At 40.3% G+C, this 13,770-nt stretch overlaps 1 protein-coding gene across 2 annotated transcripts in view; it reads left to right on the top strand.

The window, feature by feature from the left end:
* Window positions 1-1,393: 1,393 nt before the first annotated feature.
* The window catches only part of ELF2 (E74 like ETS transcription factor 2), a 34,968-nt gene continuing 22,591 nt past the window's right edge, over window positions 1,394-13,770 (top strand). The window contains exons 1-3 of one of the 2 annotated variants that reach the window (XM_077783022.1): window positions 1,394-1,490; window positions 7,039-7,234; window positions 8,205-8,370. In XM_077783022.1, coding sequence (XP_077639148.1) covers window positions 7,163-7,234; window positions 8,205-8,370 — 238 coding nt within the window. In that variant the 5' untranslated portion in view covers window positions 1,394-1,490; window positions 7,039-7,162. The remainder of the gene's footprint in view (window positions 1,491-7,038; window positions 7,235-8,204; window positions 8,371-13,770) is intronic. The other variant, XM_077783023.1, reaches the window with a different exon arrangement.

Genomic DNA, 13,770 nt, shown 5'->3' with positions numbered 1-13,770 from the left:
TACATAAGAGGCTGCTGGTAGCACCATCTATTATTAGTAATGCCTGAAATGTTTCTGGAAAGAAAGAATCACTAATGTTTCCATGCTTCAGGGCACAGGACTGGTATTTTTAGGGCTACCTTTAATCTCAGGGAGATGTTTGTGACATCCTTGAGTAAAATAACTGTTATTTTCCTGGAAAACTCAAATCGTGTGTAACTTGTAAAAGTCAGTCAGATTCCAGAACCTAAAGACCCCTGAAAGATTTAATTTCCATAGGAAAGGAAGCTGATGCCCTAAAAATGCAGGGAAGAAATATTCTGTTCAAATTATAAGGAAGAGAAACCAGAGCAGTATAGCAATGGGTGGCAACATGCTTAACGCAGAAGCTGAAGACTGGAAATGAGAGTTGGTGAAGCAGGAGATGCAGAGAGTGCCAAAGGAGCAGTAGATGTAGATAGTCAGATGGAAACTGAGATGTAGCAGAGGTACTTTTGCACACAGATGGAGGTGAGGAGCAGATGTGTGTGACTGAACTGCCTGTCACAGGGGCTGGGCTCTTGTCAAAAGGGAGATCCTTAAATCAGACCCTTGCAACGTACAGGCACAAGGGACCCAATACAGAGTGAACAAAACCATCATCCTAGAGCCCCTTACAGCAAGTGGCTTTTCATTGCAGAAAATCTCCTTGACAATGTAGGGATTTTTTTCTCTCTGTAATGAAAATGTAATGCCTCCTCTTCAGCTAAAGCTCTTCCGTTTATTTCTGTGAAATGCCAAAGAACGGCGTAACGGTTGGAGCCCAGTGTTTGTAAAGAAGACCAATTCTGTTCAAAACTTCAGTCTGGATCAAGGCAGTCCCGTGAGCAGGGTCTGACAGCGCATCCCGTACTGCCAGGGGACAACAAAAACTGGATTTGACTGGCTCCAAACCCATGCGGCCCGTGAGCCGGCGGGCAGAACTGGGGGGCCGGCGTTTCGGCGCTGCGCTGGCAGGACGCCGCCCGGGATCGGCGCCGCACGCCCGGGTCTCCGCAGCTGGCCACACACGGCCGCGGGGCAGCAGATCCGCTGCCGGGACAGGCACCTGCTCCCACACGGCGGAGGGGCAGCGACACGCTGGTGCGCTCCCCTCAGCCTTGCTCCGTGCCTCCTGAGCGCGGGCTCCTCTGCTCGGGACGAGGCACCGGGAGCGGGGAAGGGCGAGGCGCCGCTCCCACACGGGCACGCTCCGCGCCCCGCGCCGCTCCCGGGCGAGCCCCGCGCAGGCGCGGAGCGGCCGCGCATGCCCGCAGCGCCCCCGCGCGCCCGGCGGCGGCGGCGGCGGCGGCGGCGGCGGCGGCGGCGGGGCGGGGGGGGGCCGGGCCGGGCAGGTCGCGCGCTGCTCCCCCGCCCCTCCCGCGCGGGGCGGCCTCGGCCCGGCCCCGGCCCGGCTCTGCCCGGGCGGCGCCGCCGCTTCCTGCTCCCGGCCCGGGCGGGCGGCAGACGCGGCCTCCGGGCGCACGGCCACGGTAAGGGCGCGGTGTGGGCTCCCGCTGCCGCCGCGGCGGCGGGCGGGCGCTGACAGGCGGCAGCTGCCCTGCCGGCGGGCGCGGGGCCGGCTCGGCTCGGGGGAGGCCGCCGGGGTGCGTGGGATGGCCTGGAGGTGGCGGGGCCGGGGGCCGCTCGGGCGGCGCCTCCCACCCACCGCGGGAGCTGCACTTTCGGTTTGGCGCGGGGCGCGGCGGAGGAGCCGGGGCCGTCCCGCTGCCCCGGCCCCGCTGCCCGCGGGCTCCGCGCCCGCCGGAGCGGTGGCACGGGAGCCCGGCGCTGTCACGGTGAACAGCCCGAGGCAGCGTGGCCCCGGACCGGGCTGGCAGCGGCACGGCGGCTGGGGCAGCGCCAAGGGGCAGCGCCTTGTTTACACAGGGCATTGGGAGAACATGGCAGCCCGGGTGTGCTGGACACTCGCTGTCATGCGTGATCGCTCCTGCCGTGCCTCGTCCCTGCATCGCTGTGCGCCCTGCGCTGCTCGCTCCGCAGATAAACGGCAGACTTCTGGCGATAAACTGGCGTACTTTTCATTATACCGTGACTGTAAAGCGTGAGCCCAGTTCGTGTTTATCTGTTGCCTTGGATGTGTTCCCTCTTGTCTCTCCCCACTTGAATAATTCAGTTTTTCTTTATGCCTGCTCCCCCGCTTATGGCTGTTCACTGTTACCTTTCTTGTGACTTTTCTTTTGTAATTTAACTTATTTAGCAAAGACAGCACAACCTTACTGCAAGTTTAAAAACAGGTTCTGGGTCTAGTCCTTATTGCTTTTACTTCTATCACTCCATCTCTTATAATGGACAGGATTAGTTGTTTTCAGAAAGGTGCTGGAAAAAGGATGGATCTTTTGCATGGTGCTATACTCTTAATCTCTCAGGTTTCAGTAGTATCTGGTTCAGAAGATGCCTGAAGTTTAGACTGTTACACCATCTTTATATTCAATTGTCTCATAAGCAACTCATGGGCTTTACCATCATAAAGCTGTCGAACTTCAATCTTACTTAAATCTCTAGAATATACTACCAAAGATAATTATGGAATTTCTGCACACTGCTTCTTTTTAGAGTGTGTGTTGGGGGTTTGTGTTTTAAACCTGTACCCTCACTGTTTAATTTAATAGTCTCTGCTGCTTTATTATGTAGAGGGATGAATAATTCCTCCGTACTCTGGTTTGTGGGGGAGTGGAAATGATGTTAAGGACCAACAATCAATTCACTGGAAAGAGAGGTACAAGTTATGGGAAAGTATGCAAGACTTCTGTCAGAGGGAAGAGAAGGTTCCAAGATACCTTTAAATAGAGAGGAGTGGGAAGAGAGGCTACTAATAGGATGAGATGCAGGAAGGTCCAGAAGAAAAGCCTGCTGAAGCCACAAAGCTTTTTGCAGAACCTTAATAGTTTCTAGGTGATTATAAGCTTACATGTTTTGGAGCTCGTCAGCTTTAGCTGTTGAGGTTTCAGAGCAAACTTTGGATGTTCAGCTTATCAAATTATATCTGTATGGAAGGAAGTCTTCTAGTGTTTTACTGGATTTGATGCATCATTAATTTGATCCAGCGTAATAGTTTCTGTGCATTCAGGAATAAATTTAATGCTTTTTTGTATGAAAACTTATGAAGTATGATGTGGCTAGGACTACTTTGCCCGTACCTTATTTTGGTTTGTGTTTTATAAAGTTTAGTGCTTGGTCTAAATTGTGAAGTAGTGTAAACTGCATAGATTGCATGCTCCCCTGACCTCGTGGATGCAAAGATTTACTTTGTATCCTAATTTTGGTATAACATGTGCAACAAACTTTAGCAAGAAGCTTCGGAGTTTTTTATGCTCAGACAGAAAAGTTTTTAAGTAACTTAATTTTTCAATTCTTAAGACTTGCTGAGTTTCAGAAAAAGAAAGCCAATTTGCTGTTTGTTCTGCACGTGCCAGTGTGAATCAGATAGCCAGAACTGTAAATATGATCTGGGAAAACATCTTTAAGAAGACTTTTCAGTCAACATGAAATGTTTCACAGGGTGTGCTGTGGTTTATATGTATTAGAGTGATAGTGGCATTTACTGCTGTATTTGAGGTTCTGCCTATGAAAGAACATCTTCGTGCCCTTAGGAAGCCTTGTTGCTCTCAATGGGATTCTGCAGTGGTCTTGGTTTGGTGTATTTCTGAAAATTAACTAACTTAATTTTTAAGCCAACTTTCTTAACTTTTTTTTTTTTAAATTAAAGCAAAATAAAGCTGTTTTGGGGAAAAAAAAAAAAAAAGCCGTGTGTGCGATGCTACTGCTAGCTGGAGTCCTGCACTTGCAGGTTGCATCTGTGTAGGTATCTGAATAAATCTCTCCTCAGGATTTAGGATGCGACCGGAATAAAAGGGGGATGTTGTTCCAAGTACTCTTGTGGTTCTGAGTGCTGTAGGAGCAGCTGACTCTGGTCACTGCTGCCCACTTCTGTGTGTTTGTCTTGTTTTCATGTGTGGGCATCTTTTTTCAAGCGCTGTGTTTCGAGAGTTTTTTTGGCTAGTTTCTTTTATAGTTAAAATGACAGTGTGCTAAAGCTAGTTGCAGACCTGTATTTAGAGTTTTGTTCTGAAATCGCTTCTAAAGAACTTCACTTGAAGTCTCGCCTAGAAGAGATGACCTTCTCTACCATCCTTTCTACACCATTTTTCAATTGTTATCTTTTATTCTGTTGAGCTGCATGTTTGCTTCCCTGTTAATTTGATAGGTGATCATGCACAGGGGAATCAACTTAAGATACTGCTTTTACTGGGATGTGTTTATCACAGTTGTGATTTACTGTGGTTTTAAGCTTTCTGCCAGCAACATATGAGAACAGTTTGGATTTCTTGGAGGCACACACTTGGATACACTTGTACTATTCAATATGTGAACGAACTGGTGTTTTGCAGCCTTTATTGCAAGTGCTCTGCAGCCTCTGAAGACTTGCTCTAATTGGTTATTTTGACCAGTGTTTTGGTGTGGTCAGTAGTTAGAAACTTCTTGCTGTTGGGGCAAAGTATTCAAGATCCAGAATTTTTAGTTTGGTTGGGGTTAGGGTTACGTTGTTTTTTATTATTTGGTCATGGGAGTATGTAGATTTATTTTTGTTTTCCCATGAGATATGTATAAAAATAACAGGATGTTTTTGTAATTGTAAAGCATTTTCCAAATGTTTCAGAACTAGTTTTTCTCTGAGTTTTCCATTACCAGGAAGAACAGGATTGGATGTCAGAATGGTAACAACATGATTTAGTGATTCCTTTTGGAAATGTTAAATTAATTTTTTCTCCTCTGATGTTATTCTGTATTTTGCTTTATTGTGAGCATCTATCCAGAGAGGAATTGAATTTGTCATGGGCATTTTTTTGTTTTTATTTTTAATCTTTCTGCAGGTTGTTCTGTAATTCAAACCTAGTTGTACTTTGTACTAGTCTGTGCTTGCTAATTGTATCACTGGGGACAGCCTAGTCTCTTACAAACCTGGATTGTCTTTTACTTTAAGAGTCTAATTGTCTTTTGGCCTTTTTGGCTAACTTAGTCTTGGGAAATGTGAATTTCTGAGCTGATTCCTGGAAGTGACCGGGCAGCATTTTCCTTTTACAGGAATCTAATGAGTTGGGACTTGCTAGAGAGAGGATGGGGAATAGATACAGCATCCTAATGAAATTTGAAGGAAAAACAAAAAGTCTTCCATAGAGACATACTCTTTAGGGAAAGGGAAGAAGGGGAATGCTGGTTCCTTGAGAAGGGGCTGTGTCTGTGAGAATCTCACATACATGTAGGTGTGTGGTTATGTTTGGGTGTCTGCTTTAACTTACAACTTCCAAACCAGACTGGGCTGAAACTCTTTTACTTTCTCATGTGCTGAAGAGTGGGCTTGTTGTTTTCTCTACCCTGGCAGAGTTTTGAAAACCTTGTTGACTGAATGTCAGTATGAAGTTCATATCCTGTTATATAAAGACTTTGAGTACCTTGATGGACTATTCCACATATTCAGTCTGAAGACACCATTTTTTTAATGAATGCTGAGATTTTGCATCTCACACATTCTTCTGTGTACTTTCTTTGCCCTGTAAGGTCCTTACTATGATATCTGTCCCAACTGAAAAATGAGGATTATAATTTATGTCTCTGCATTGCCTTAATTTCATTTTTATAGGAAATCGGGGATTCATGTAGAGATAGATCAGCATAAAAGTAATTGAAACCTTTTGTAACCTAGGAGACAGAAATAACATGTTTTTGAGAGAACCTGATCTTGTAAACAGTATTGGGTGTTTTCAGTTGCTGAAATTTGGCAGTTACTTGGCCACCTGTGTGGGATTATAGTACGTAAAATATAAATATACAGTCAGTCTAGTATTTGTTTGTTTATTTGCATTAGCATTTATTATTGTTGATTGTTTGCATTAATATTCTGCATGAGAATGAAATTAACACTGTGATGTGCTTAAGCAGAGGTACTTTATGAAGCACCATATGTTCACGTACCTGTCTGAATTGCAGGAATAATGCTGATGTTTGAAACAGATTAGAACATATGTGTTTCCAAATTAAAATGCAGTTTAATTTCTTTGTATTTCCATATTGGGTTATGGCTCATTGGCATAATTGGTATTTCTATTCTGTATATAAATGGAAAACTGTAGAAGAAGAAAAGGTTTTGCAATAAAATTTATTTTCTTTTTCTTCTGATTGATTTTTTTTTGTGTATTCATAAGCAATTGTTTTTCTACTTTACATATTTTTGAATTTAAAGACTTTTGGATAGGTAAGGAGTAGTCTTTTTGTTCTAAAAATCTGGAAGGTGACAGGTGTATATGGTTCCATGGGATGCCTGTTAAAGGCTTTTCAACCTGAGTCTTGTTTGGGGAGCAGAGGAGGTCTTAGGTTTCTTCTTCATCAAAAAGTGGTGCTAGCTTTGCAAGTGAAACAATGGAAAATAAAGTAGTAACATTGGGAGGGTTTGTGCTGTTACAAATTAAATATAGTTAGGTATGAGTCATGCTTCATCATGTAAAGTGAACTGCCTATGTGAGCAAAAAAAGCCATATTTTTTTTTCTAAATTGTGTATATTTCTTCTTTATTTTGCAATGTGTCTTGTGCTTATTCTTTGCTTAGTTTGCATGTGGCTGGGGAGATCAGCATTTGCAATTTTTGTTAGTGTAACCTTACCTGTAGGAAGCCCAGTTACCCTGCATGAAGCCAAACAAGCATTTCCCTAAATGTGCAACATTAGTTTAGTTTGAACCAGCTTCCTGCTATTGAGAAGCAAACTCATTGAGTTTGGCCATTGGAGTATTGATGATGATTTCTTTCTTCAATGCATATTAGGTGGTCCTGTTTTCTTGCAGACCTCAGTGATTGTTGTAGCCTTCTAATGGATGGATTTTATTTAAAAAATTCTGTCTTTTGTTATCAAGCACTGATCTCGGAGTTTGCCGATGCCCTATTTTGATGTATGCAAGAGATTTCATAAATATTGGAAGACTTTAGTATAAATTATGTGAATAACTTAAAATTATTTTCTGTTTCAGCAACCTCTGCCTAGCTGTTTAAGAGCAGTGGACTGTGAATTCAAGCCTTTGATATCCTGAGGTTATCAGCATTAGTATCTTCAAGAGAGATAACAGTTCTCAAAGAATCTTCGGGGGATGCACCATGACATCAGTAGTGATTGACAATGGAGGCCCCGCTCTGGAGTTTGACAGCAATGAAATAAAAAATCAAGAGGTTAGAAAAGTAGATAGCACTTATTTACTATCAAACGTTGAAACCTTTTATCTTACTTTGAAAGAAAATTTGCTGTAAACTTGCTGTGAAAATGAATGAAATGGATCTGAGATTATTGTGTAAGGAGGAAGAGTGCAGCCATTTTTCAAGTATCTTTTAGTAGAAGAATTTGTTGTCACAGCAGTGGAAGCAGGAAGTTTTGAAGTCTGCAGTACAACAGTAGACTGGGTTTACAAAATTATATTGTGTACTAAGCTTTCTTTAAAGATCTCAGATGTGAGGTATAGAACAAGTTGAGCAGAACAATCCACAGACCTCTTTTAAAGTTAGCCAGCACGGCATATTTTACTGTATTTTGCATTCTTATCATCAAATAATAAATATATTCTACTCTTCTGTAGCTTTTAATAAAGGTAATCTGGCACAGTTCTACTTCTGCAACACTAACTGATTATATATGCTCTTACAGACATTTTGATCCTTAAATAAGTAGAGATGAGCATATAGGCTTTGAAGTAGTCAGTTCTTCTGTAGTAACTTACGTGTTTAACCCAAAACATGTGTCCAAAAGACACAGATCAGATGTAGGTACCTTGCAGTGCATAGTCAAAGCCTTTGTTACCTTTCATCAAGTAGAGGGAGGAGAAAGACTTCTCACAGCTGAGTAGCTGAGTATCTTCATTAGAAAGTGTGCTCTTTTCTAATATCTTAAACTGTCTGGTGCTTTAAATTTTCTTTAAACTCAGGAGAACTTTGAGATTTAGAAAGCCCCCTCTAATGGCTGATAATTATCTGTTATTCTTTTAATCTCTTGCTTTGGAAGAAAATTTCCTTTAAAAATATTTGAAATTATTATAATTATTTCATAAAGAATTTGAGAACATAAGAGGAAAATATTGACATAGAGTTGAATAGTGCAGTATTTAGAGCATTTTTTTTCTTTTCTTTCCTTTTTTTTTCCTTTCTATAGGAAAATGAGCCTGTCTCTGAATTCCCAGCAGTGGTTGTGGAGCCAGTTCCTAGTGCCAGACTAGAACAGGGTTATGCTGCTCAGGTCCTGGTTTATGATGATGAGACTTACCTGATGCAAGATGTAGCAGAGGAACAAGAAATTGAGACTGAAACTGTGGAAACAGGTAGACTTACTTAATTCTTTTCTTCCATGAGTTTTTTGTACTTTTAGAAATCCCCAAGGACCCACGGGATGGAGATCTTGACATGGGTTCATATCTCTTTCCTCTAAGCTTAGTTTTGCTTAGGCTTCATTGGTGACAGGATTACCTTGGCAGGTAAAAATGTCCCATTACATTCAGGATGCTGCATTGTAACACTGTGTCTCCTCCCTCATGAGCAGGCAGATCTTCAGTTATATCTTTGCTATGTACTTATGCAGACTTTACTAGACAACCAAACTTGGAGTTTTTAAAAATCAGCTGAGCCAGGAAGCTGGTTAGAATTTAGTTTTACATTGTGTGTGAGCCACACAACTGCAGAACAGCTGGAAATAGAGACTGCATGGCTCAAGTTACCCCATCTTCCATCTCTTGCCCCTGCCCTGCCTGTCTGTCCCTTCCTATCCTGCCTTTTTGGTGCAAGAGTTTATTATTGCTGGTTTGGTTGCAGGAGTGGGTGGCTATGAGGAATGGAGTTAGGCTATCTCTTTTTGGGTAAAAAGCCTAATAGGTTGAAGTTAACACATCTGTCTATAAAATAACAAGTTAGGAATGAAGAAAGGAGTGGAGCTTTGCTGTGAAAACTGAACTGTTTAGTGATAAGCACAAATCTTTCTGTACACCCTTTCTCTACAGAACATAATCTGGTTTGCATTTTCTGAGGGGCACCAAAGTATGTTTAAAGTGTCTGCAGAAACAAAAGCTGTGCTGTTATGGCAGCCTAATAACCTCTGATTGTTGGGCTTTGATTCCTGCTGTCCTTCTGTCTTGCTCTCTTGTGTTGCTTCTCATACTTCTCTGTGCTAATTTTGCAAGAAGAAAAATAGCAAGGAAACCCTCAACTGTTTTGTATTTTTGCTGAGTTAAATTTCTGCTGGATTAGCAGAATGTTGGGGTAGGGTGTACGTAGAACTGCGACCGAAGGACAGGTCCTCTTGGGCACTCCAAATGTAACTGGTGAGACGCACCTGACATTGGTAGCATATGCTCCTATCCTGCAGCTGCCTAATTTAGAGCTGGAGTTTAAATTCCTGATGTCAGGAAAGCAAAATAAAGGTGGAAGACTGTCTCAGCTGCTTAACTTGGGATCCCATTAAGTCTGTATGCATTCCCATCAGATTAGGTAAGTTTCAGTGCAGATTTCTCAGTAAACAGTGGGTGGAATTCCTCATACATCCTTCTCAAGTTGGATGTTATCCTGCAGCTCTGCAGTGAAAATCGTAGGCATCAACTTCACAAGATGACCGTGAACTAGTGATGCAGGTTTTGGGACAATACTTAAAATTCCAGTTAACTGAAATGTGTTTTGAAAGAAATATGCTAATTAGAAGTTAAACAAATAAATGTAAAGAGAAGTTATGAAATAGTGTATTTTTAAAATTTTTTTGACTATGGTAACAAAACTTTTAAGAATAAGGTGAGAAGTGAGAGTGTTCTTCGCAAACTTGAGTTTTACAACTTCAGTTTATATTTGAAAACCTTTAAGAGCTTATACTTCAAAGGTTTCTGGATTCAGAAGTTGCTTTTTAAACATTAAATATGCTGTTTCTAGTAAAATTTTTGTAGATTAATGGCTAACAGAACAACTCTTTTAGGATAAAGAGATGCTGCAAATGAACTCCTTATGTTTTTAAGCATAATTTTATGGCCATAATAAACTGGGAGTAATTACAATTTAAAACTTGTAGCTCTTCTATAGGAATAGTTTTATGTAAGCTGCTGTTCAAATAAAGGGATGTGGATGCTTCCAAGCCTTGATATTTGAAAGTATAGTCTTAAAATTTATAGGACAGTTGATCTCATAATTTGGTGTCTATGGCTGGAGATGTTAAGAGATATGTCTTGACTGTGTGCAGTTTCTTGGTGTTTTCTGTGTTGTTTTTGTTTTCAGTTTGACATTAATAGGTTCTTAAAAATTTAGTATGGTAAGATAATGATATATTTTAATCAGTTTAACTATTTATTTGTTGTAATAGTTTTGATCTAAGAATTAATGGGCAGTGAAAAGCCAATAAACAGTGGAAAAGAAATTAAAATTAATGAAGATTTTAAAAATTATGAATGCACATCTGTTCCTACTGTCTGTCTTTTAAGTATTATTTGTGTGTGTATACACCCATTAATCCAGTGTGGTTGTCATGGTGTAATTACACATGACAATGAGTAGTGGTCCTTGCACAGAGCTAATGTCCAGTGTTGGTGAAAGGAGTACTTGGTTTAGGCTGTTTGGAGGAAGGCAGTCTTGTGGGGCATGTGTTGTGAGCAACATGTTTTGACACAGCCAGGAGTCTTTCTGGATTATTTCTCATACAGAGAGGTAAGATAGAGAGAAAATATGAAAGCCCCGAGAAGCATTCAATTAGCAATGAATTGCAGGACAGTGAATCTGAGTGCGCTGTTTTTAAATTTTAATTTCATAGTAGAGATAGTGGGCTGTGGGTAGGTAGCAATTTAATGTACGAGAGAGGTGGTAACAATGGTAATTGTTAATGAGAAAGCAGGTTAAGGCAGTAACAAGGTACAATGTTTAAAGAACATTTTAAGGTGCTAATTTTTTGAAGTACATGCCTTTATTATGCTAATGATCCCAGTTTAGAGAGGTGCAAAAGTTTGATTTCTGTACATCTTAGAAAAATCGATTATTGCTAAAGTAGTTTGAATAGATCCTACTTCATAAATGACTGAATTAATTGCTACAAAAACTTTCATGTTATTTGATAAATGTATCATTGTTGCATCAAGAATGAGTAGACTTAATACCTTTGGTGGTTCTAGATTCTACAGACAGCATGGTAAATATTAAAACCCATCTTGAAGAATCCTTGGAGTACTTGAAAAGGATCCCTTTTCACATAATACAGCCTCCTTTGTCAGTATTTTTCCTGTTGGCCATGAACGTGATTTTCCCTTTCTTGTGACAGTTCATTGGCAATTCCAATGATTACTGATTTATAGCATTACAACACACATTCAAATAGCCTCAGGCTACTTTGCAGTTAATTTAAAGCTTGATAATTTATTAAAATATAGCATTATTCTAGCCTCCAGAGATAGGAATCAGTATCCTATGTGAAAAATGTTGTAGGGAAGCCGCTGTGGGAAAATTTACTTAGGACACTAAAAAGATGATCTATACCGTTCACTTTATGGTTCTACTTGTGGTTTGCTATTCTACAAATGGATTTGAGACTGTATGAACTATAAGGACAGTCAGTGCTGAGCCAAGGGCAGAATCAGGGTCTGCAATGTTATTTTTAATTAAAAAATTTCTCACATTTATGAAATGACAATTAAAATAAAATATGCTATATGATCATTATAAGTACTCATGAATTTTTAGTTAATTCTAGTGGAGTATGGGGGGGTTTGCCCCCCATGAGACTCGTTCCCACTAATCTATCTTGATTAATCAAGGATCATTATTTATAATTAATCGTTTAACTGTAAAATTAATCCATTAAATACAGATGTAAAACCCAAGTGTCTTTTAGCAAATAAGAAAGACTTAGTGGTTCATTGTTTTTATTCCAGAAAAATACACCTATTTGCTTGGAATAGAAAAAGGAATTTTCTAGAAAATCAAAATATAGGATGACCATATGACAGTCTTTGTGGAAGTAGTGAGTGCCTTTTGTAATGATTGGAAGGGGAAATAAAATCTTTAGATTGACATAGTATTTTAATTTCTTCCAGTTTTTATTTTATATTCTTGGGAGTAGTACCTTTAGATCATTGAGAACTGTGTTACAACCTTAAAATTTTGTTTACTGCAACAGTGAACATGTTTATATCATAAAAGACACATCCTTCTTAACAAGTTTTTAATATTACTCATGGTCTATTGGCTTTCATTTCCTGCACAGTTTTTTTTCCCCTAAAAGTAATTAGCCCTTCAGTTTTAGGATTTATTCAACAAAACATTTGTAGTTTACATAATACCAGAAGCTGCTTTCTTTAAAGAAGCAGTGTGTCTGAATTTAACAACTGCTACAGTTCTGTTTATTTTGTCACCACACAGAACCTGTAACGTGGTTATAATGGGGTAATCGAATTTTGGAATTTACCATAGGAGCAGTACAGAAGGTAAAACGGTCATGGTCTTGGATGCAGATCTTGGACATGGAGGATGCCTACTCTTTTAGTTAACCAAGACATGTATTTAAGTATTGCCACTGTAGACCCTGATTTAATTGTTTTAGTAACTCTAATATCTTGTATGAATACTATTTTTCCTCTTATTTTTTTGTTAATCATCAAAGCACCAAGTACAAGTTTGGGATTTATTTTTTCATTGCAGATTTATGATTAAAGAAACAACAAAACTACTATTTTCAAGAAGCTGAAGTATCATTCAAGTTGTGAACTGTCACCAGATTTTTTAATTTCATGTCCTGTTAGAAATCCTCCCTGTGATAAAAGTTGAAAGTCTGTTTTGATTCTAAAGCTGTTACTGCCACAGGGGGGTGGAAGATCTGTATGAAAAAAATGTGGATCTGAAAATGACCCTTTCCAGGATGATAAAATACTGGGCTACAAAGACCAGGAAGTTCAGTTGAAACTATCATGTATATTGATAGCCATTTTCATCAGTTAAATATAAGAACTTGGTATTAGATCTGGTTATAATCTAACTTTTGCGATTATGGTCTGTGTGTGTAAGGGATAGATAAAGCAGTGTTATAATTATTTCTGGCCAGACATTATTTGATTAAAGTGCCTCTTAGAAAAAATGAGTTAACACAATCATATGGTGTACTTCTTGTTAGTGCTGACATACCCTATTGACTGAATTTCATTTCCTTACACTGATAGCTCAGTGAGAACTTTACACATGCAGAGAGACCATTTGCTTTAGAGGACAGTGCTGACTACAAAAAAAAGAGTATGAACATTCTAGGAACTTGATTAAACTCTCATTTTAAGTTGGCGCTGTCTTCCTCTGTTACATTAGGGTTGCGGTTTGGAGACAGGCACATGACTGAACACACTGAGATCATGCAACAACAGGTCCAAAATTCCCACGCTTGAACAACCGGTTAGTGGGGGACTCAGCGCTGCCCAGCTCACTGGAGCTCACTGGCCAGTGATGCATCTGCATTCAGTGTTGAATGGGATTAGCTGGGGTTCCTTGTTGGTTTCAAATCCAACCTATCATTGCCTCACCTGGGGACTTGTTTACTTTTATTCTAGAATGACCTAGGCTAGCCAAATTGGGTTCAGTTATGGCCATATTTATCTGTGCAGCTTCAGACCTGCTGCAGCTGTGACATTTCTCAAAGAGCTGAGATGAAGCCTATTAGCTAGATAAGCAAGATGAAACTTTGCTTGCTCTACTGCAAGAATTAGTTGCCTCCTACACATTAA

This window comes from Lonchura striata, chromosome 4 (assembly GCF_046129695.1).
Source record: "Lonchura striata isolate bLonStr1 chromosome 4, bLonStr1.mat, whole genome shotgun sequence".
In the NCBI taxonomy this organism is placed as follows: Eukaryota; Metazoa; Chordata; class Aves; order Passeriformes; family Estrildidae; genus Lonchura; species Lonchura striata.
This window is presented reverse-complemented; position numbering and strand designations above follow the sequence as displayed.